Source organism: Vulpes lagopus, chromosome 3, assembly GCF_018345385.1.
Source record: "Vulpes lagopus strain Blue_001 chromosome 3, ASM1834538v1, whole genome shotgun sequence".
NCBI classification, from domain to species: domain Eukaryota; kingdom Metazoa; phylum Chordata; class Mammalia; order Carnivora; family Canidae; genus Vulpes; species Vulpes lagopus.
In genome coordinates this window covers 106,140,143-106,162,103 of record NC_054826.1, presented here as the reverse complement: position 1 = coordinate 106,162,103, position 21,961 = coordinate 106,140,143, and the positions used below count along the sequence as shown (strand labels likewise).

Here is a 21,961-nt window from a genome sequence, read left to right as displayed (position 1 = left end):
GCGGGGTGGAGGCTGGGCTGGTGTCTGTTCCTGGAATGGGCCAGGAGGGAGGAGGAGCAAGCGGAAGGGGACGGTGTGTTGGCCGACCGGCTGGGGCTCCGAAAGAAGACGGCCCCTCCGGTGGCCAGTTTGAGTATCTCGGGACCGTGGCTGCAGGTAGGCAGAGGTGATGCCAGGGCTCCCAGATCCCCTTCCCTAGTCACAGCCCTTCCCATCTCCCTCTCCCTTCCTCTTCAACCCTTCACCTCCTACCCTCCATTTTTGTCTTGGAACCTTCCCCTCCAGCTCAACCCCTGAGCCCTTCCTAAAACGCCAATCCCTCACCCTTCCGGTCGCAGTAGCTGCAGCTGGCAGGGTCAGAAGACAGGTGGTAGCCTGGCTGCTGTGCCCACAGCCCCAGCTTTTGGGAGCCACTCTGGCCCCTGTGTCTCGGCTCCCGTCCCCTAGGCCAGCGGCCCCATCTCGGGGTCGCAGGTGTGCTGCTGGCGCTGGGTGGGTGGTGGCAGGCAACTCAGGTTCTCTTCCCGAGCCAGGCATGGCAGACTCCACAGAGGTCCGGGAGCTGGTGTACCTAGTCACAGGTGGCTGCGGCTTCCTGGGGGAGCATGTGGTGCGGATGCTTCTGCAGCGGGAACCCCGGCTCTTAGAGCTGCGGGTCTTTGACCTGCACCTGGGTGCCTGGCTGGAGGAGCTGAAGACAGGTGAATCACAGTGGGGAGGGAAGGAGTGGGGTGGGCGGACTCCCTTTGCCGTGGTGGAAAAAATGATGCCTGTTTATAACTTCCAGCGCCCATGGATGGGATGAATGAGTCACTTTGGGAATATGTGGCTCCTAAGGGTGTAGGCTGAACCCAGCAGCTGGCCAGCGGCCCCAGCTCAAGACATTGCTTCTGGCTGCCTCTCCTATTCCTATCCTTCCCAGGGCCTGTGCAGGTGACTGCCATCCAGGGGGATGTGACCCAAGCCCACGAGGTGGCAGCGGCTGTGGCTGGAGCCCACGTAGTCATCCACACAGCCGGGCTGGTGGATGTGTTTGGGAGGGCCAGCCCTGAGACCATCTATGAGGTCAACGTGCAGGGTGAGGTGGCTATTTGTTCCCTACCCCCTCTTTGACCTTGACTTCTGGGATTCTCTTGTGAAAACCTGTCCTCTGGACACTCCTGCCCCTGTAATGGCAATTTGGCTACCCTCACTGACCTGCTGTAGTTTTCCTTGGACCTGGGGAAGGAAGCCACGGGCCCTCAACCAGAGTGGAGATGGGGGGTGGGAAAGATGCTGCGAGGGAGGAAGTTTTAGCTTCAGTACACTCTTCCCCTCCCTGCCACCTCTCCCAGGCACAAAGAACGTGATTGAGGCTTGTGTGCAGACTGGAACACGGTTCTTGGTCTACACGAGCAGCATGGAAGTTGTGGGGCCCAATATTAAAGGCCACCACTTCTACAGGTAAGCTGAGTTTCCCCCCAGTACTTGAGAGCCCCATCTCCCCTCAGCATTAAGAATTTTCCTTCTTGGGCAGCCTGGGTGGCTCAGCGGTTTAGCACTACCTTTAGCCCAGGGCGTGATCCTGGAGCCCCGCGATCCAGTCCCACGTCGGGCTCCCTGCATGGAGCCTGCTAATCCCTCTGCCTGTGTCTCTGCCTCTGTCTCTCTCTCTCTTTCTGTGTCTCTCTCATGAATTAATAAATAAAATCTTAAAAAAAAAAAAAGAATTTTTCTCTTCCTCAACTAGGGGCAATGAGGACACCCCATATGAAGCAGTACACAGGCACCCCTATCCTTGCAGCAAGGCCCAAGCTGAGCGGCTGGTCCTGGAAGCCAATGGAAGGAAGGTGAGATAGGAGGCGAAGAGACAAAGACGTGGTGGGCAGGGCTGCCAGTCAGAGGCAGAGCCAAGGCCAGAGGGACTACTTTACATCCTGCCCCAATCATCGATTTCGGGAGGCCAGGGCAGAGGGCAGGCCACTGGGTCCTAGGTCTTAGCTATGCCTACCTCTTGCCCCCCAGGTCCATGGGGGGCTGCCCCTGGTGACATGTGCCCTGCGTCCCACTGGCATCTACGGTGAAGGCCACCAGATCATGAGGGACTTCTACCACCAGGGCCTTCGTCTGGGGGGTCGACTCTTCCGGACCATCCCCGCCTCTGTGGAGCATGGCCGGGTCTATGTGGGTAAGGCCCGGGCTACACTGGGGGGTAAGGCTGAGAACGGGGCAGGACCCACGTGGTCCTGGGTGGGCAGTGTGCGCCCCGGCTAGCAAAGGGAGAGCCACACATGGGCCAGAGTAGCCGGATACTCGGGCATTATCTGCATGGACACAGAGGACACAGCAGCTGTGTGAGTTGGGAAGGCTAACATAAAAAACACATCACAGGCCAAGGACAGAACTGGTTATGGGAACAGCATCTCTCCAGGAGAGGTGAGGGGCAGCGTCTACACAGGACCAACAGAAGTAGCAGCATCCACACAGACTGGCCCAGGAGAGCAAGTGGCCACAGGGCCTGGGGAGGAAGCAGCCTTCACTGCTGGAAGCAGCTTCACTGCCCTGGTTTGCAGGCACACCTACGTGAGCCCCAAGAAGGGGCAGCTTGGACACGGGCTGGCTCAGGAGAGCACAGGGTCTCCACAGCCTCCAGGGCACTCAGGGCCACATCTGCCCCCCCTTCCCCCGGTGGCAGGCAACGTGGCCTGGATGCACGTGTTGGTGGCTCGAGAGCTGCAGCAGCGAGCTGCCCTGATGGGCGGCCAGGTGTACTTCTGCTATGACCAGTCGCCCTATAAGAGCTACGAGGACTTCAACATGGAGTTCCTGGGTCCCTGCGGACTGCGGCTGGTGGAGACCCGCCCGCTGGTGCCCTACTGGCTGTTGATGCTTCTGGCTGCTCTCAACGCCCTGCTGCAGTGGCTGCTGCGGCCGCTGCTTCTCTACGCGCCCCTGCTCAACCCCTACACGCTGGCCGTGGCCAACACCGCCTTCACTGTGAACACCGACAAGGCTCAGCGCCACTTCGGCTACGAGCCCCTGTTCTCGTGGGAGGACAGCCGGACCCGCACCATCCGCTGGGTGCAGGCCATGGAGGGCTCGGCCCGGTGACGGTGGAGCAGGGAGAGGGAGGCCCCCCGAGCCCTCAAACCCTGGGCAAGGAGGGAGGCCTGCCTCCTAGCGCTGGAGGGGCGTCTGGCACCGCACTGACGCACCCACAGCCCTCCATATCTTTAATCCACGGGAGCGAGCTGTGGGTTTGGTCCCAGTGCCTCTGAGTTCTAGGGCAGGGTTTGGCAAATGTCTGATTCCCCTAATGTTCCCACCTGCCCCGTCCCATTTCTGGCTTTTCAACCAGGAAGTGAAGAGTTCCACGGGCTTCATGCTGGCCTTCTGACGTCCAGGCAGGACCCTTGGGCCTGCATTTGGACTGAAGTTGCTTTGTGGCTCCTCCCACCACCTTTGGCCCTCCTTGGAGGTCAGCATCCCATTATTTTAAAATTTTTATCACCTTCGGATAGCTCTCTTTTCTGTGAAGCCTAAGCAAATCTGTGTACTTTCCCTTCTTCCCACCTGTCCACCCAAATTTGTTCCTATAATATTGTCAAAGCTCTGCCTGAGGGATCTGCCCCAGGAATGCTATACCTGGCCAAGCCCTGGATTAAAGCTCCTTACCCAGCCTGGGTCTGTCCACCTGTCCAGCTCTGTCTCCCACCACATCTCCCCCTCCCCACGGCGCCTGTCCCACGCGGGACAGAAGGAAGTAACCACACAGTACGCCCGCTGTTGGATTGGTTGCTATTTCTCCCGTCCCACGGGGCCCGACCCGGCCCGGGGTGGGGGTGGGGGCTCTGGGGACAGGACATGCAGGGCAGGGTGGGGGGGGCAGAATTTTCCTGTGTTTTATCCATTTGCAACTTGTTCACCAATAGAGAGAAATGGGACTCTGAGGGCTAACAGGAGAGGGAGGCCTGGCTCTGGGCCCCCAGCCAGGCCCCAGGAGTCCTGTCCCCTCGGGGAGGAAAAGGAAAGAGCTCTAGAAACCAACGGAGAAACAGAAGGGGCAAGGGCTCATGTCAGCAAACACGGCTACATCACGTGACACGCCAGCGACACGGAAACACACGCCAACGCACACGGCTGCACAGCGGGCAGGGGCAGGGGGAGAAGGGAGCCGGGGGCCACCCATCTTGTCCTCTGCGGGGCGGGCTGGGGGGACAGGGTGAATGCATAGAACACATCATGTACACACGCTCAAGGCGTGGCAAGAGCGTGCATCGACCCACAGGCACATGGGATGGACACTCAGTGTGCTTCGAGAGGCAGGGCTGGGGAGGGCAGGGAGGGGGAGCAGCGAGCCCTGGCCAGGCCCAGGACCACCCACAGGGCACACTCGGGCTTAGTGGGCTTAGTGGTGGTAGGTGTGTGGAGGGGGAGCAGCACACACTCGTCCAAGAACATGCAAAAGACACCAGCCCCCAGACAACGTTCCAGGACATGGGTGGACACGGCGGCCCATGAGCAAACACATCACGGGACACGTGGGACTCAAAAGAGCTGGGGTACAGCGGACCCTCAGGGATCTGGTGCAGCTGAGACCCGGAGAGGGGCAGCCATGGGTCTAAGGCCACCAGAGGAGGCAACGGCATCACTCCGGCCATGGCTCTAGCCTCGGCCTTTGTGGCCTCAGGGCTGTGGGAATTCCGGAAACACCTGGGCTGCCAGGGTGTCCTGGCTCAGCAGCAGGAAGGAAAAGGGGTGGGGGTTCTGGGGCCTGTTCTGATGTCCCCAAATAAGCCTGAGAGGGCAGCAGGAGGGTTGTGATCAGAGACCGGGGGCAACTTCCTGTTCTGCAGGACATTCCTGAAAGGGACAGGGAGGTTCCTCTCTGCAAGAAAGCCCACCTGGGGGGTCGTTCCATACACAGGCCTCACACAGGACTCCAACAGCTCAAGTAGGGAAGAGGTCAGCTACACGAGCTGGATGGGAGAGGGAGGGGTACTGTGTTCTGGAAGGCCACATCTGCATTGTCTCCCTGTCTCCGTGTCTCTCTCTCTCTCTCACACACACACACACACACACACACACACACGCACACATGCACGCATGCACTTACTTCACATGAGGTGGGACCCTGGAAAACCTCCTGCACACACATACCCAAGTCCTTCACTTTGCACACACGTATGCCTCACCCTGGGTGTTCAGTCCTGTACACATAGGTCCTTTGCTCAGGGACTCCTGCCTGCCACCAACCTCGCAAACCCACCTGTGCATTGTGCGTATGTTGTCTACATGGTGAGCGAGGCGCTGGCCTTTTCCTTGCCTCAGTCTCAACCCTCGGGGGTGGGCAGAGGTGGGGACACCTATCCCAACATCTAGCAGGTGATGTGCCCCGGGGAGAGGGCACAGGACTCAGCTCCCCAGCCCCGCCACATTGGCCATTTCAGTATGCCTGAAATTACCATTCCAGTCCCTGAGGCAGAGCCCAGAGCATCAAATGGGGGTGGTGAAGACAAACGCTAGCCTCTCCCAGCTCTGAGGTAAATGTGTGGAAGGCAAGAATGCCCTAATTCTCAATCTGTCTAGGGCAGCCCTCGACATTCACTTCATCAATAACATTTCCCACAAATTGACCTTCCGGGGGCATCTACGTGCAAACAAGTGCAGCCTCTGTGGGCACCACGCCCATGTCAGTATGCACCTGTGCTCCAGTGGACACGTATGTGCCTGGGTGGGCCTCCTGCATGAGGCCTCCTCAGCCTGGGCCTGTGTGAGCACACTGAGGTATACCAGCTTTCACAGATGAAGGTCTACCCTCTGCAGAGACACAGAGAAAGACTGGCATGTGGGCCTGTGTGCACAGGGGCTCTGAGACCTGGCAGGGCAGGAAACTCCAGTTGCACAATGTTGGTGAAACGGTGTGTAGCCACACCAGATGTTGGTCGGCAGCTGTAGGGAGAGAGGGAGAGGGCCAAATACGTCTGGATAAACAAACCTGGATGGCGCACGTGTCTTTAAAGAAGAACACGTGTGTGCATATAATACACAGGTGGGCAAAAATACACTACATAGAAAGCTTCTATACATACACACACTCTCACACAGACATATCTACATAGCACAGAAATATAAATTTTTGTCCAGTGCACAACATGGAAGGTTCTGAGGAAACCTATCAACATTTCAAGCACATCTTTGACACACACACACATTCCTCACATTACCTGCTGGGAGAAATGCACATGTATATACAGGCTGAGCTAGGCTGTTTATACGGGTGTGCTTCCACTTACCTGCTTCCGCTCACCTTGGTTAGACTCCACAGGCTCACAATGCACAACATGCACACACACACACACTCCCTGGGGTGGCTAAGCCAGAAAGCTTTGCTCAACATCACACTGGGGTGTCTGCCGTGGCCTATTGTGTATCTGGGCCTACCTGGATCCTCTGAAAACATGAGTGTAAGCATCTGCACACTCCCAACCCGCCTTATCTATAGCAGACGTGGGGACGGCGGGGATCAGCGGAGGAAGTGCTGTTGTATCGGATTCAAACACTCAAACACAAAATTCCACGCACACAAATTGTGTCTGTGGATCTGTGGCCACACACACATGCGCATGCGCGCGCACACACACATACACACATCTATTCACAGAAGACAGATGAGGGCTCGGTGAGCTGCTGTGTTACACCTGGCCACAATCTATACACAACAACCCCAGTGAAGGGGGAAGCTCAGATGACACAGACTTGAGGTGGGGACCAGAGGGTGATTTGGTGCTTCTACACACATCTACACACATACACACACACGCTGGGGTGTCCACACGTCTTGAGCATGTGCCGGCGGCGGCATGCATGTTGGTGTGCATGTGTAATCACGCCTGCTGCTATCTACGTGCGGGGGCGGGGGTGGTCCATGGTAGGGGGGAGGTCCAGGGACTCCAGGGTCTGACAGGAAGGGAGGAAGGGGGGGCTGCCTGGGTCTGTCTTGAGGGTGAGCCTGGAGCAGGGGAGAGTGAAAGGGGTGGTGGGGGTATTGCTCCCAATGTGGTGGGGGAAGGGTCTGGGAGAGAGAGGGGTGAGGGGCCTACAAGCCCAGCGTCCCCCCAATGGATGACGCCAAGACTACCCCCAGCACCACACAGCAAATGATGATCATGATTTTCTTCTGCAGGCAGAAAGGGTGACAGGGAAGAAGGACAAGAGAGTGGGAGAGATGGAGATGGGGGGGAGGGACAATGGGGGAGGAGGTGTGAGGAAAAAGGAGGGGAGAGAAAACAGAAAAAGGAAGAGGTCAGAGCCAGAGATAAGGCCTCCCTCTGGATTTCATCACTCACCTCAGCCCTGGCCTGAGCCCAACCCCAAGAGCTCACTCCAGCCCACCTGCCCTGCAGGCTTTCCTGCCCCCCACCAGCCCGCTCCCCACCTCCCCACCTCCCCACCTCCGACTCCCCCTAACCACCCCCAATGCCAGCCTGTCCCAGAGGCCCATCCAGCCCCCTGGCTCACCCTCCGGGCCTTGCTCTGATATTTCACAGCTTTCTTGGTGTCGGACACAGCTCGCTCCACATAGTCCACAGAATGTTCCACGTTGTACTCAATGCGGTCAATCATCTCACCCTGCAGAGGAGACATGCAGAGGATGAAGTGGGGGCTGGGCTGGAGAAGGGGGAACCCCAGGGACCTACAGAAGGCTCCTAGAATGTGCGGGAGGGGCAGTACCTGGCTTTCCACGAGCATGGCCATGTCCACAAACATGTCATGCAGCTCTCGGATGCTGGTTTCCAGTTTGATGATCTCGTTGTGCCTCGTCTCGATCTCATTCAGTGCCTGCTTTGTCATCTGGGAGTCCATTTTGATCTAGGGCAATGGGGGTGGGGGGTAGGGGGAGGAGCTGCAGATTCCCCTCTCACTCCCGTAAAAGTTTGGATTCTACGGCCAAAGTGGCTGGGTTCAAATCTGTCATTTACTAGCTCTAACTGTGGGCAAATTGTGCAATGTTTCTGGGCCTCAGTTTCCACATCTAGGAAAGGGGGATGATAGCAGTACCCACTTCCCAAGGTTGTTGTGAACTGAGTTAATGTGAAAAGATGTTTAAGTCACAAGAAATATAATTGTCCTGAGCCCACCACCCAGGGCTTCTTCTCTCACACACGTGCACACACACACACACACATGCACACGCACACCAGGGAAGAGCGAAAAAGGTGCAGAGTCATCACTAGTATTGGCTGTTTGGCAAGTGGTCCACTCTCCCTGTCTTTGTTCAATCCATCCCCTTCGTCTAGTGGGCCCTTTGCCCAACTCACTATGTCCAAATGTTCCTTGTTTCTTAAAGCACAGCTCAATAGCACTTCTCCCAGGAAGTGTTCCCTGATGGCAGTAGTTAACCACTACCTTAGGGCCTGTCGGCAGGGTGCACAGCCCTCAGGCAAGACCCCAACTGCCTGCATTGTAATGATGGGTTTCCATTGCAATGATGGTGGGTTCATTGGCAGGGATCAGTTCTGTCCTCTTAGAACCCACCAGGCTCCCCTCTATTCTCAGATAGCCAGCCTGGGCAGAGCTGTTTGGGAGGGCTCCAGGCTAACTGGTCCTAATAGATTTGCTCAAAGCTAATTTAACAAAGATCAGTTCTCAAAATAACAATTTGCTGAAAACTGCTAGACAGTCACTGAACATACTTGAATTCTGATCTAGAAATCCTAACCAGAGCCAGTCTGCCATCAGAAGTGGAGACAGAACTGGGCAGGCTAAGGCAAAATCTACAAAGAGAAAGAAGAACTATAGTAGGGGAAGCCCATCCACTCACATCTAAGATGACTAGGACAGGGCATAAAACTTTAGCAAAACTAAAACTGGTATTTTGTTTTAATTTCATTACATAGGCAAATTAGTCATCTGGTGAAATGACCTGCTTCAGTAGGGAGTAGTGTGTCTTAGTGCTTTAGAGCCCTGACAGGAGACCATGGATCTGAATCCTGTCTCTGAGGCCTTGGGCTAGGTATTTAACCTCTGCGGAGGTATTTAACCTCTCAATCAGATTTCCTCATTGATGAAATCCGGCTCCCTCAGAGGGTGGCGATGAGGACTAAATGAAGTAGCATTTGGTAAATGTAAATATGTAAAGTGCTTAGTGTCTGGCTGGTTTTTCAAAAAGGCTGGCCATTTTTATGGGAGCGCCTTCCTGCTCTTGTTCCCACGGAAATCCCCAGTTCCAGGTCCTGGCGTCCCACTGTTTTTGATTCCAAGGTGGACTTAGGACTTTAGTTTAACCTCAGCTTGGGGAGGGAGGAGAAGTAAATGTTTTCCAAAGCTAGATCCACCCCCACCAGGGGCTCACATCATCGGTGAAGATGGCCAACTTCCCGCTCTCCAGCATGTCTTCCAGTTCTTCGTTCGTCGTGGTCCTGCCAGCTGTGGGGAGAAAGGCCTCCCGGCTCAGGGACTGGGCCAGTCTGGGGACTTGAGGTGGTGGGATGGGGCAGAGACCCAGGAGCCCACCCTCCCCCACGGAGAGGGCTGGGGCAAGGCTGGGCGCTCTGCAGCGGGGCACACGCACTGATCTCCAGCTGCCGCTGGATCCGGTCCTTGCAGCGGTCCCGGTACTTGGACTGGGTCGCGTTATATTCGGTCATTACTTCCACGAACTTCCGGGAGAGTGTGGAGTGCTAGGGTGGGGGGACAGACAATTAGGAGGCCGGACGAGGTGGCGAGGTGGCGAGGAGGCGAGGAGCCCAGCGGAGGGATGGGGCTGGGGGAGGGGGCGGAGTTGGCCTACGCGCCCAAGCTCAAACAGGTGCTGGGTCCCTGGCCGCCCGCCCCCCAGGGCCCCCAGGCCCCCCAGGCCCCCAGCCCCCCACGAAACCCCCCAGCCGGCCGCAGCCCCACCTGCGCAGATAGGGCCCTGCTCCGCCCCCGCTAGGACCCCGCCCAGACTCCGCCTTGGCCACGCCCCGCGCCGGCCCGCCCGCTCTCATTTCGCGGCTCCCCCCTCCCCGGGGCTCCTCTCCTGGTCCGTTTCGGTCTGGTTCCCGCCCCGCCAGGCAACTCCTTCCTACCTACCTGGGTCTTGCGGATGCGCAGGTCCGCGGAGGAACGGTTCAGCCCCTCCTCTTGTTCAATGCTTTGCTCGATTGCTGCGGGAGAGAGGGTGCAGTGACCCGCGGGAGACCCGGGGCATGTGGGGCGGGGGTCCGGGACATAGGAGGGGTCGACACCCCGAGGCAGGCCTGGGGCCTGTGAAGAGATGTCACACCCATGGCGAGGGCAGACGGTAAAGCATCCAGGGTGAGGGGGCAGGAGGCGGGTGAAGAGAGGGACAGACGTTTCAAGGGGTCCGGAAGGCAAGTAGGAGGGGAGGTTGAGGGTTGGTGGGTCACCAGGCAGAAAGGGGCTACTTGTTCTGGTGGAAGGATTGGGTCTTGGCAAGTCCCACCGTGGTAACTCCTGCTTGGTCCCCGGAGGGTCCCCGTTATGTGGGGACCTCGCCACTTCCCACAGCCTCTGGAAAGAGGGCAGGAACCCATCCTGTGGTTTTTCTGGCGGGAGGCAAGCACTTCCAGATGGGTCAGGTTCTAGTGGCCGCCCTTTTCTCAGAAAATTCTAGGGTAAGGGGGTATGTTCCAACAGAAAATAGCTCTCCCCCAGCCCTGCAAGGTGATCTCTGTTTCGGGAATTCCCACTTCTAAAGGATGTTCTGGAAAAGCTCACAGATTAACTGGGATTCCTGCTTCTGGATCATGCACTCCTGACATCTATCATTCAGATTTTCTAAAAAAGAGCTTGCCAGCGATAAGATCTACAGCGCTCTGAAAATGCAGCGGGGTGAATCACCAGGCCCTCCAGACCTGGAAGGGCCTCCAGACCATTCCTGAGAACATCAGTTCTCTGTTCTGCTGGTAGCAGGGAGGTCTGGGACTGAATAGCATACCCCAGCGCTCCCCTGCCAGCAATGGTGGGCACAGTGACAGTGACACCTGTGGCCCGCCGGAAAAGCACAGGAACACACAGCACACCCAGGGATGTCGGAACCTCTGGCCCATACGGACACCCTATCATCAAACTTGGGGGTGCAGCCGAACCCTGTAGCAAAAGGTCTTTTACAGGGTCTCACTGACTTCTTGCAACAATCCTGAGAGTTCAGTGATACCAGCCCATGGATCACATCAGAAACTGAGTTTCGACTGGGTAACACAACTCACTTAAGGTCACACACAAAACTCCAAGTTCATGCCACCAAATAGCTGGAGAGAAATGGAGGAGAAAAAAATCTTCCTTTTTTCTGGAGGTCTGGAAGGTCAGCTTCTCTACATCCTGCTACTTTTCCTAGCTTCTTTCTTGGTCTATTCCTGGACTCATAATCCATGGAGCCCACCTCACCTCATGGTCTTACAGAGAGTGTTGAGGTCAGAGCTCAGTGGGCCCAAAGAAGTCTTTAAGCCCAGGGATTTTTTTTTTAATGATGTTCCATGGAACCCTGCTTCTGAGAAAGAACCTCAGGGACTATTGCTGGGAGTAAAGAGGAGACCAGGTGGGTAGGGCCCTGGGCCACCGAACCCCAGGTCAGCCAGAACAGCTTGTCTTTTACGTGTTCTTTGTAAGATGCCATTTAAGGAAAAAAAACATATTTACTATTCCTCCCTCGAAGAAAAGTCAGCTTTGAAATTGCTTCTGTTTTTCTTACTGTACCAGTGAGGAAGCCGAGGGTAGGAATGAGTTGCTGATGGAAGTTGTCCAGAATAGAGCTGATGATGGAAGTTGAACTCCCTCTGCCTGGATTTGGGTTTAATGTACTCCCAGCTTAAGTCATTTTCCTTTCCAAGACACAAGTGTAAAGGGCTTATTTTTACAGATCAGCATTGGAGGCTCACACATGATCTCCCACTGAGTCCAGGAAGGCATGGAGTCGCTATTCTTGTCTCTCTGGACCAAGGTTAGTGTGTTCAAGGCCAGGCATCTGACATGGCACCTGTCTCCCCATCCCTGCAATGTGCCTCAGACAAAGTAGGTGCTTGGCAAATGTTTTCTGCTACTGAATTACCACATCACGGTAACACTGCTATTCCCCTGGCACCAGCAGACAAGGAGGTTCCCAACCCACAATGCTTTGGGGGAAGGTAGTTATTACCAGCACCCAAGTCCTTAAATTAGAGTGAATACATAAGCATTTGGCAGGTCCCTCCTGAAAGCTTGCCAGCTCCTGATGTCAGCCACACAAGTCCAATCTGTCCTGAGCAGAGGATACCAGTTCAGAAGCATTTGCTGAGCCCACCTACTGGGTGCTTAGCGCTATGCCCAGCACCTGTTCTGGAGAAATAAGGATTTAATGAAACTGAAGCCACTTGGAAGACTATATTTTCTGGTGGACCTTCATGCTGGTGGATCCAGCAAAGCTCAGATGCAACTCGGACAGAAAGTTTCCTCTCCCTCATTTCTTTGTCATGTCTGTTTCTCCAAAGAATCTGGAACAAGGGGGGAATCTGGGGTTTTGTGCTTTCTCACTGTTTAGGAATCTGGGTCCTGGAAACGTGTAGACATTCCTTATAGAAAGGCATGTTTGGTCCAATGAGGGCAGAGTTGTTTGTCTCCTTAGTCTGGGGATTGCATTCCTCACCTTTCAACTTGGACCGAACCTTGTTGGCCGTCTTCTTGATGTCTGCAGTGAGGTCCTCCAGCTCCTGTTTGGTCTCTGAGGGGACAGCCAAAGTGGATGAGATGTCTGGATTGGAGCCCAGACCCCATCCCTCACCCCCCCCACTGCCCAGCCCGACCCCCCCTTCTAGCCACCCAGCAGCAGTACTCACTCTCATCTGGGTTGGGGGCTGCCAGGATGGCACTATGCTGTTTTTTCACTTGCTCCACATCCTCTGACAGCTTCTCAATGCAGCCTCGGATCTCTTCCACCTGGGCCAGCAAATCAGCTATACCCAGCCAAGTCTCTGAGCCAGGCAAGGGGCCCTGGGGGCTTAGTCAGGGTTCAGGTAAATGGGCCAGAGGCAAGGGATCAGTAGAAGGTCAAGATGCTTCAGGAGTGGAGAGCAGGGGTGGAACAGGGCAAAGGAAATTGTTGGCTGGGGGTCAGCTCCTGAGTCCAGGAGCTCAGAAGCTCGGTTACCTGTTCAAAGAACTCATCCATGAAGTGGTCCCGATCCACATGGACCACCTCCTCTTCATCATCACTGTCTTTTGCCTGGGAGGCAGAGAAAGGCAGATTCCATGAACAGTCCCTACCCTGAATCGGATGCTCCCAGCTCTGGGTTCAGAGCAGAAATCTTGGGAGGGGTCCTATGCAGGGGGCAGGCCACACACAGGTCAAATGCAAGGGCACCATGCAGTCAGAATGAACCCCCAATATCTTGTGAAACAGGGTCCCAGAGGCCAGGTAGCTGAGAGCCCAAAGGACGCCTCGGAGGGAATTAGCAAAAGGCACCCCTTCAAAGGTGGAAGTGGCCCTGTGAAGGCAGTCACCTTGGAGGCGGGTGGTACCCAGGACAGCTGCCATTAACCGGTATCCTCCCTAGCAGCTAAATGTCAGCCTTGCAGGAACTGGCTCTGGGCTCCCAGAAGGGGTCGGGATTAGACACCCAGGAGGCTGACCCTGTCCACTGTCTCCCCAGCCCCTTCTGTCCAGGCCTCACTCTGACCCCCCATCCCTTTCCCTCCAGCTTCCACCCAATCGGCCACGTCCCCTATGCAAGGTCACTTCACGGCCGGGGGCGGGAGCCAAGTTGAGCAAGCACAGTGAAGCCCTGGGAGGGCTGGAGGAGGGACCCGGGCAGCACCCTGAGCCCCGGCTCCCCGTGCCTGCCTCCACCCCCTCCGCTGCTCTGCCCCTCTCGTGTATTCACTTGCTTTCATCTAGCCTCTCCCAACTTCACACCCACCTACTCTCACTTGCTTGGATTTCCCAGTTGCAACCTGCAGCTGCTCAGCCCTCCACCCCCAGGGCTCAGAGACACAAAGGGATTTACCCACCCACACCACCACCGCCACCGCCACCGCCAGACAGACCAGTGACACAGACAGAAGGGCTGACACACAAGGCACACAGAAATAGGCCCAATGACGCCCACACAGAGATACGCTGCCACGCTGATGCGCACCCACACATGGCCCCACAGTGAAGCCGCTGCTGCCACCCATGGCCACACAGTCACCCACATCCCTGGGGACATTCAGGAGGGCCCACTGGGCTCCTTCTCCCAGCCTCCCCGAGCCTCAGGGCGGAACACTCATCCAGAGCCAGGAAAAGAAGATGGGACAGAGCGGGCTCCCCTGTGCTGCAGGCTCCTCACTGGATACACTTCTCTGCTTGGGGCAGAAATCTGAGGATAAAAGCTGAGCCCATCAAGCTTAATTACAGGTGCAGCCCTAATCAGCCTCAGTGGAAATTGGAACAGAGTTCCCCCTGACTTCCAGAAAGAACCTAGCCCAAACAAGACGGATTCAGAGTCCCAGAGCCCAAATGATCTCCAGACAGGACCCCAAAGTGTCTACCTGGAGCACTGCCAGTTGAAACCCAAAGGGAAAGGCTCCCATGGAGCCTCGACAGGGGCCAAGCCGATCACAGACAGGACCTGATGGAAACCAGACAGGCTCAGACCCAATGAGACTCAGGGCAGACAGATCCCAGACAGCTTGGATCGAACCTAGACAGGGCCAGATGGGACCTGGATGCAACCTAGGCAGCCAAGTGAACTTGCAATCAGCAGAGCCCCGATAGCTCCGGGAGGAGCCCCCTGGCTGCACGCCCTTCAGGCCGTGCCGGCTTCCTACCCACATGGAACTTGAGGGATTCTCCCCACAGATGCTGGGCCCCACCCCACGGCAGAAAATGTATTTAGCATTTACATTTAATTTCCAGACAATCGCAAACATCTGCTAGGAAAGGGAAGCTCCTCTGTCTCTGCCCACAGCTGCCCTCAGAAGGCGAATTGGCACCGGGGGGGCTTGGGTACTCTGAGAGCACTTCTGGCTTCTCAAGTCTCCACCAGACCCAGGGCAGACCCAGGGCTACCCCGACAGACCCTGGCTCCAAGAGGCTCAGCCCCTCTCTGAGGAGCCACCGGCTTCCCCTGATGCCCTGTCCTCAAGCTGGCCACCCTACAGGGTCTCCTGCCCCTGGAGCCAAAGCCATTCCTCCTGCCCCTCCCCTACCTTCTGGCCTCTGCCCCTCTGTACACAGGTCTTGAGGTGTCTCTCTGGTCCAGGTGCCCAGAAGCTTTCCCGGTCTTTGTCTCTTCCCCATGCTGACTTCCCACTTTCTGAAGTCTAATTTCCCTCTCCCCTGTTTGTTCCCAGAGCCAGGTCCCTTAGAGTCTACCCTGGGGCATCCCGGGCTGCCTGTTTACTTGTCCTTGAGAAAGGAAGAAAGGTAGAGACCCAAGTATGACTTATTTGGTATAATAATTACAGGGAGCTGAGAGCTAATAATCCTCTACAGTTCACAAACACTTTTACATCTATAATCCCTTTTGATCCTCACCACACGGCCCTGAAAGAAAGGCTGAGCAAATATCATTGTCCCCATTTCACAGATGAGGGAACAGGAGGTCGGGGGTGGGGGGTGGAAGGGAAGTGACCTGTCCAAGGGCGCCTCGGCTGAATGGGCTGGAAATCATAAGCATCTAAATACACCTCCCCCACAGCCCCTTCTAGGGCTCGAGACCAGACCACCTCCTTCCAGCAACTCTGCCACTAGCTCTTCTCCCTGTCAGGTCAGCTCCTGCTAAGGCCCAATCTGGTGGGGCTCTGTGCCCTGAAATCCTAGGAAAATATCTTTTATTTTATTTATTTTTTAACAACTTTATTTTTTTTTATTTATGATAGGCACACAGTGAGAGAGAGAGGCAGAGACATAGGCAGAGGGAGAAGCAGGCTCCATGCACCGGGAGCCCGACGTGGGATTCGGTCCCAGGTCTCCAGGATCACGCCCTGGGCCAAAGGCAGGCGCTAAACCACTGCGCCACCCAGGGATCCCCGGAAAATATCTTTTAACAGCATCTTCTACGTGGGTCTTACATTCTTTTTATCTCATTGAATCTTTATTTAAACTCTATAAGGACCATTGGCCAGCATAATTATAATTGTGGCAAACATTTACACAGCATGTTATAGTGAGCTGGGCACCGTTCTATGCCTTTGTGAATATTTGTCTACTTAACTCTTACAAAAGCCTCCTGAGGAAGGTATTATTATAGCTCCCTTTTATAGATGGGGAGACTGAGGCACAGAGAGGGTAGAGAACTTGCCCAGGTTAGCAGCTACAAGGCCACATGAGCTTCAGCCTCTGGTGGATGGTAATAACGTCTGCCCCAAATGCAGGGCAGGTGGAGGCAATGAGACGAGGTGGGGAAAATGCCTAATGCTGCCAGAAGACACAGTGTTTGGTGAGGCTTGGCTAGGACCCCCTGCCCCTCCCATGTTACAGCTGAGGAAACAGGCTCAGAGAGGTTGCCTGACCTGCCGAAGGCTTCACAGCAAAGAAGGCCAGAGGTGGGATGTGACCTGCCAGCGCTTCATCCCAGGCTCCCACCCTGTCCCACTCTGCTTGTCCCCAGCACTGTGGAACTCCTGTGGCCAGGAGAGAAAACCAGGAAGATGCGCTGGGCTGCAGGAAGTGCCCAGATAAGAAGCCAGGCGTCCTACCTTCTCTCGCCCTGCTCTGTGATCCGAGGCAAATCGCAGCCCTTCTCAGTGCCCCCCGTTCATCTATAGAAAGGGCAGGCTGGTGTACCAGGGCCCCCGCCCCCAGCTCTGAGGGGTGCATGTTTAATAATGAGCACGCCCTCCATTTCTGGAAGAAGTTGGCCAGCCTAAAAGAATGCAAGCTGTGGGCAAAGGAGATCACCCAGAAAAAGGTGATCGTAGGTGCATGATCCACTTTATAGACAGTTCAAGCCTCAGTTTCTTCATGTGCAAAATGAAGAACGTAAGAAGTCTAACACATGTGTACTGATTACAGTGAGCTGGGCCCTGTGACCAGTGCTTTGTGTGTCTCGTTTGACCCTTAGAAGCACTTCACAAGGCAGATACTATTCTTATACCCATTTGACAGAGGAGGAAACTGAGGCATGGAGAGATTAAGCGACTTGCTCAAGATGATACAGCAGGTGCTGTCTGGGGTGGCGGCAGGGTGGCACCTGGGTTGAACCCAGGCCCTCTGCTCTTCCTGCTTACCAATTACATGAGGATTACATGAGAGAGTGCAGAGGGCCCAGGCACCTTGTGGAACTGCCCTGGGCATTGGGGGCCTCAGATCCAGCTTCAGCCTCTTCCCATCAGAGATACCAGGGGCCCCCGTGTGTGTCGGTGTGGGGAGACAACATAGACAGATATGTGGATGGAAGGAGAGGGACACAGTGAGCCAGCAAGTCAGGGACCAGAGACAGATGGTGAGAAGGTGACTAACACAGAGGCAGAAAGAGCCTGGTGTTGGGTGACAGAAAAGTCATAGAGTGCGCACGCGTGTGTGTAAATACATGTGCACCCATGCACACGGCACACACGTGCATGCTCCTCAGGGGCGCAAGCATCATTTGATCTAGAGGCAGCAGCCTCTCTCTGCTGCACCCCTGCTCCAGTCCATCTGTCTTCTGACTGGGCCCTTCCGCCCTCCCGGCACCTGGCCTTGCCCTCCCCACCACTCTGCCCTCCATCCTGACCCCCCTACTCCCTTCCTGGTCCTCCCTCCGCCCCACTGAGTCATTCATTCACCTAGCGGATATGTCTGAGCCGAGCCAAGTTCTCTGGCTGCTGCTGAGAACACAGTGGTGGACAAGACAGGAAGAAGGTCCTGCCTCCAAGTGGAGGGAGATGAACCCGATGTGAGAGACAGAAACGGCTCTCAGGATGATGAGGGAGGGCCTGTCCAGGGGGTGGGTGATGTTTTAACATTTGATGACACAGAACTTAAGGCAGAGGGAACAGTGGTCCAGGTGGAGAGAAGAGCGCTCAAAACAGGGCAGAGGGAACAGCAAGTGCAAAGGCCTCGAAGCAGAGGTGAACTTGGTGTGTCTGCGCCATAGAAATGAGCCCCGTGCAGCGGGCAACCGCAGCCCTTCGCCGGGCCCTCCTGGGCCCTGCCCACTCACGCTGGGCCGCTCTTCCCTTCTGTCATGCAGGCGTACCCGTACCAGCTCTAGCCCTTTCCGTGCCTATCCCATGCCCAAGCGCTACACAGATGACTCAGTCTCTGCCTTCAGGGTGCGTGGCTTGTCCCCTACCAGTCCCCATGCCCACCCGGACTCAAATTCGGGCCTCACGTTCCCCACCTCCCAGGCCTCCTGCCTTCCCACTCCACGGTCCACAACGCGACCCCACATGCTTCGCTCTCTCACCAGCCCTCCTCTCTGCCTCACTTGCTCTCCCTTCTCTCCTCGTGAGCCCCATCCCTGGCCCCACCACCCCTTGGGCCCTGGGACCCCAGTCTAGCTGATTAACTCCACTCCAGAGCTGGCGCCCAGAGGTGCTGGGCGAACTAGAAAACAGAAAACCTTGGTACCACACCAGCTCTGCCATTACCAGCTGTATGACCTTGGTCAGGTTGCCTCTCTGGCCCTCAATGAACTCCAGAATAAGTTAGGGGTTACATCCTGCCCATCCTGGGGGGCTGAGGTGAGGTTGAAGGGAAATAAGCAAGTCCACGTAGAACAACAAGCACTCATAGAGCACTGCTCTGCCCAGGCCTCTTCTAGGCACTTTTTGCATCTTATCTAATTTCAATCCTTAGGACAACCCTGCGAACAGGTACTATTCTTACTCCCAATTCACATGTGAAGAGGCTGAGGACCAGAGAGGTTAAGAAACTTACCCAAGGTCACACAGGAAGTTGCAAAACTAGGATCTGAACCCAGACAGTCTGGCTCCCAAATCTGTGCCCTCACCGGTTGTGTGATAAACAGATCTCAGAACCCCTTGGGAACACGGAGGTACTGCTGGAAAGATGATCAGGTCCCCTGAGCTGACATCCCCTCCTGCCACTGCCCCCTCATCCCTCTCAGCCTCTCAGAGACCTCTTTACCAGGCCTCTCCCACACTCTGCCCACTCTCCTGCCTCCTAGTCTCCTCGCTTTCAACTCTGGTGGGGAGACCCTTGCACTCCTTGCATCTGGCAGCTTCCCCACCCCCTCCCCAATCTCAGCTCCCTGAGCTGTGACTAACACCAGAGCCATTTACCCAGTTCCCTTTACCCCTCCACACCACCTCCCACCTCCCCCACTGACTGCCCACCCCCTGCAGCCCCAGCAGCTAAAACTCCTTGACTCTGGGCCGCGGCTCCTTGACCCACTCGGATGAGGACTCCAGGCCGTGCCTCCCCCTCCATCCACATCTTAGAGATTTCCCTCCCTCACTGTAGTTATACCACAATTTCGCCACCACCTCACCTCAACTGCTTTCCGTTTCTCTGGGTTTTGGAGTCATGGAATAGTCTTGGCAGCAGGGGACCTGGGTTCAAATTTGCATTCCTCACTGGAGAGCTGTGTGACCTTGGGCAAGTTATTTAATCACTTCGGGCCTCAGTTTCCTCAGCTATAAAATGAGGTGGTCTCTCAGTCTATATACTTTACCAGGAGGTCAGTGAGGGTCTAGTGAGATTATGGGTGGCAACCTGCTTTAAAAACTGCATGGTGAAAGAAGGGGAGTTTGGAGCACCCATGCTGGAGCCAGCCTGCCAGCCTTTTATTGCCTATGTGACGCTGATCAAGTTACTTAACCTCTCTGGGCCTCAATTTCCTTACCTATAAAATGGGTTGCGGCAAGGATCAAAATGAGTAAATATGAATAACACGCTTAGGACAGTATCTGGCACTAGAGGGTTGATTCTTTTTATTATTGTCACTTCACGGTTGCTTGGCCCCATATTCAGTGAAAGTTGAATACAGAAACCTTTAAAATTCCCTCCTTCAACCACCAGTTTCTCCTTCCTTCCCATTTGTCAGCCCATCTTTTCCAGGAGACAACAGTCACTTTATCTTCGAGCCCCTTCCTCTCATCTTTGTCGCCTGGTTTCCCACGCCCATATCCCAGGGGTTCTCCAAAGACGAGATTTCTACCCGTAGGGTTGAGGCTTCTCTTTCAAAGACCAAAAAAGCAGAGACACAGGTCAATTTGCCAGACTGGAAACCCAGATTCCAGTTGGATCCTCCCACCCACTGGCTTGGTGACCTTGGCCAAGCTCCTGCTATCTCCAGACCTCAGCTTCCTCATCTGTCAAATGGGGAAATAACCCTGGGTGAGGGGAGGCAACCAACAGGCTCCTCCTGGTAAAGACCTAGCGCATCAGGATGCATCCTGGCTGAGGCTAGTGCTTTATTAACACACCACCACAGGCCCTGAGCACACAGCAGGCTGTCAGCTCCCAGCGCCTCCCTGGCCCCCAGGTCATTTCTACAAATCCCCCAACATTCTCCCTACCCTAGAAACCATTCTCATCAAGCCCCCACTCCCCAGCCCCTCCAAACAGCAGCTTTCACTGCGGACATCCATGCGGCCCTCCTCCCTCTGTCACCCAAACACAAACTGCCTTGGCCAGCCTCCTGGAGCTGGGCCTCCTCAGGCCTGCCAAGCAGGAGGCCACAGCAACCTGCCCCTGACTGTTCAGGATGCCCCAATTCCCCCCAGCAGAGCACAGTCCATGTCACACAACCCAATTCCATGGCCCTGTGCATGGAACCTGCTCCCCCCTCCTCTGCATCCCATCTCCCACATCTGGGGTCACCCCATCTCAGGCCCTGGCCCTCTTAGCCGGCTCCTGAGGCCACCCCTTCCCTCCTCACCTCCGAGCAGTGCCCCCTCCCCACCGGGAGCAACACATGCGTGCACACACACACACAGACACTTCATTCACTGCCAGGTGTTGGCATCTCTGTCCCAACCTGTGTCCTTCCCCGAGCACCCCCCAAATCTTGGTCCCGCTAGACAGCCTGGCCCAGTAACCGCCCCCATCTTTCTAATTCTGCACATCTGCCCAGGGGATGACAGGACCTTCCAATTCTCTGTTGATATTCACTCTCTCCCCTCCCCAGATTAGACCCCAGGGCCCTCCGGGAAGGTGGGTACCCAGAGCCCCTGAAACCTCTCCTGCCCCCTTGAGTCTTCATGGCCTCCAACCTCTTCCAGCCACTGTCCCCAAAATGCAGGTTCACTGGAGACATCAGGTGCCTCCAGATAGCGGGGTGCCCCTACCACCAACCTCCAGTCCCATCATTTGGCCCCATGTCCCAGCGCCTCCCCCACACCACCCCCACGCGCTCCCCCAATATTGGGGTCCCGCCCCCCCATTTCCCCACCCCCAAGCTCACACTCCGCAGCTCCTGAGTCCGATCCTTCATCCTGCGACGGCTCCTCCTCCTCCTCCTCCTCGTCCTCCTGCCTCTGCTGCTGCTCCCTGCCTCCTGCCTCGGTGCTGGAGGCCGGAGTCTGGGGGCGCCGGGGGGCACCGGAGCCGCTGGGGGGGGGCCCGCGGGCGGGGGCGGGGCCGGGGGCGGCGGGCCGAAGGCCGGGCAGGGGCAGGGGCCTGGGCCGGGCTCGGCTCTGCCGGGGCTGCGGTGGCGATGCGGCTGCGGCACAGGCTCGGATGGAGGGATGCGGGAGCCGAAGCGCGGGGGAGGGGGGCGGAGGGAGGTAAGGAGGAAGGGAGGGAGGGGGGAACCGGGAGGGGGCGGGGAGCAGGGGGCATGCGCAGCGCCCGGGGCTGGGGGCGCCTGGGGGTTGTAGTCCGGGGGAGGGGGGCCCCCGGGGAGGGGGTGGAGAGGCCTAGAGGCGGGTGGGGAAGGGCAGAGCCGGAGAAGGAGGGAGAGATTCGCAGAAAGACGGAGGAGATGGGGCGGCGGGAGGCAGCGAGCTGCTAGGTGGGGGGTGGGGGGCCGGCAGACAGGGGGTAGGCGAGTGAATTCAGGGAATAACCCGGGGAGGGGTGCTGTGCATCCCTTTATACCAGGAGATAGAGGTAGATTTTATGTGTGGT

General features: G+C 56.3%; 2 protein-coding genes across 2 annotated transcripts; one reads left to right on the top strand and one right to left on the bottom strand.

The window, feature by feature from the left end:
* The first annotated feature begins 10 nt into the window (after positions 1–10).
* Positions 11–3,662, top strand: HSD3B7 (hydroxy-delta-5-steroid dehydrogenase, 3 beta- and steroid delta-isomerase 7). Its single transcript, XM_041748648.1, has 7 exons — positions 11–156; positions 534–701; positions 923–1,078; positions 1,335–1,443; positions 1,730–1,829; positions 2,005–2,167; positions 2,675–3,662. The coding sequence occupies exons 1-7, from the start codon at positions 36–38 to the stop codon at positions 3,088–3,090; spliced, it is 1,233 nt and encodes a 410-aa protein (XP_041604582.1). The 5' UTR covers positions 11–35; the 3' UTR covers positions 3,091–3,662.
* A 103-nt stretch (positions 3,663–3,765) lies between these two features.
* STX1B (syntaxin 1B) lies at positions 3,766–21,402 on the bottom strand. The gene is made up of 10 exons (XM_041748649.1): positions 21,297–21,402; positions 13,109–13,183; positions 12,798–12,897; positions 12,608–12,682; positions 10,057–10,130; positions 9,554–9,662; positions 9,335–9,408; positions 7,714–7,851; positions 7,501–7,611; positions 3,766–7,159 (listed from the first exon to the last, which is right to left on the bottom strand). The coding sequence occupies exons 1-10, from the start codon at positions 21,324–21,326 to the stop codon at positions 7,079–7,081; spliced, it is 867 nt and encodes a 288-aa protein (XP_041604583.1). The 5' UTR covers positions 21,327–21,402; the 3' UTR covers positions 3,766–7,078.
* Positions 21,403–21,961: the final 559 nt, after the last annotated feature.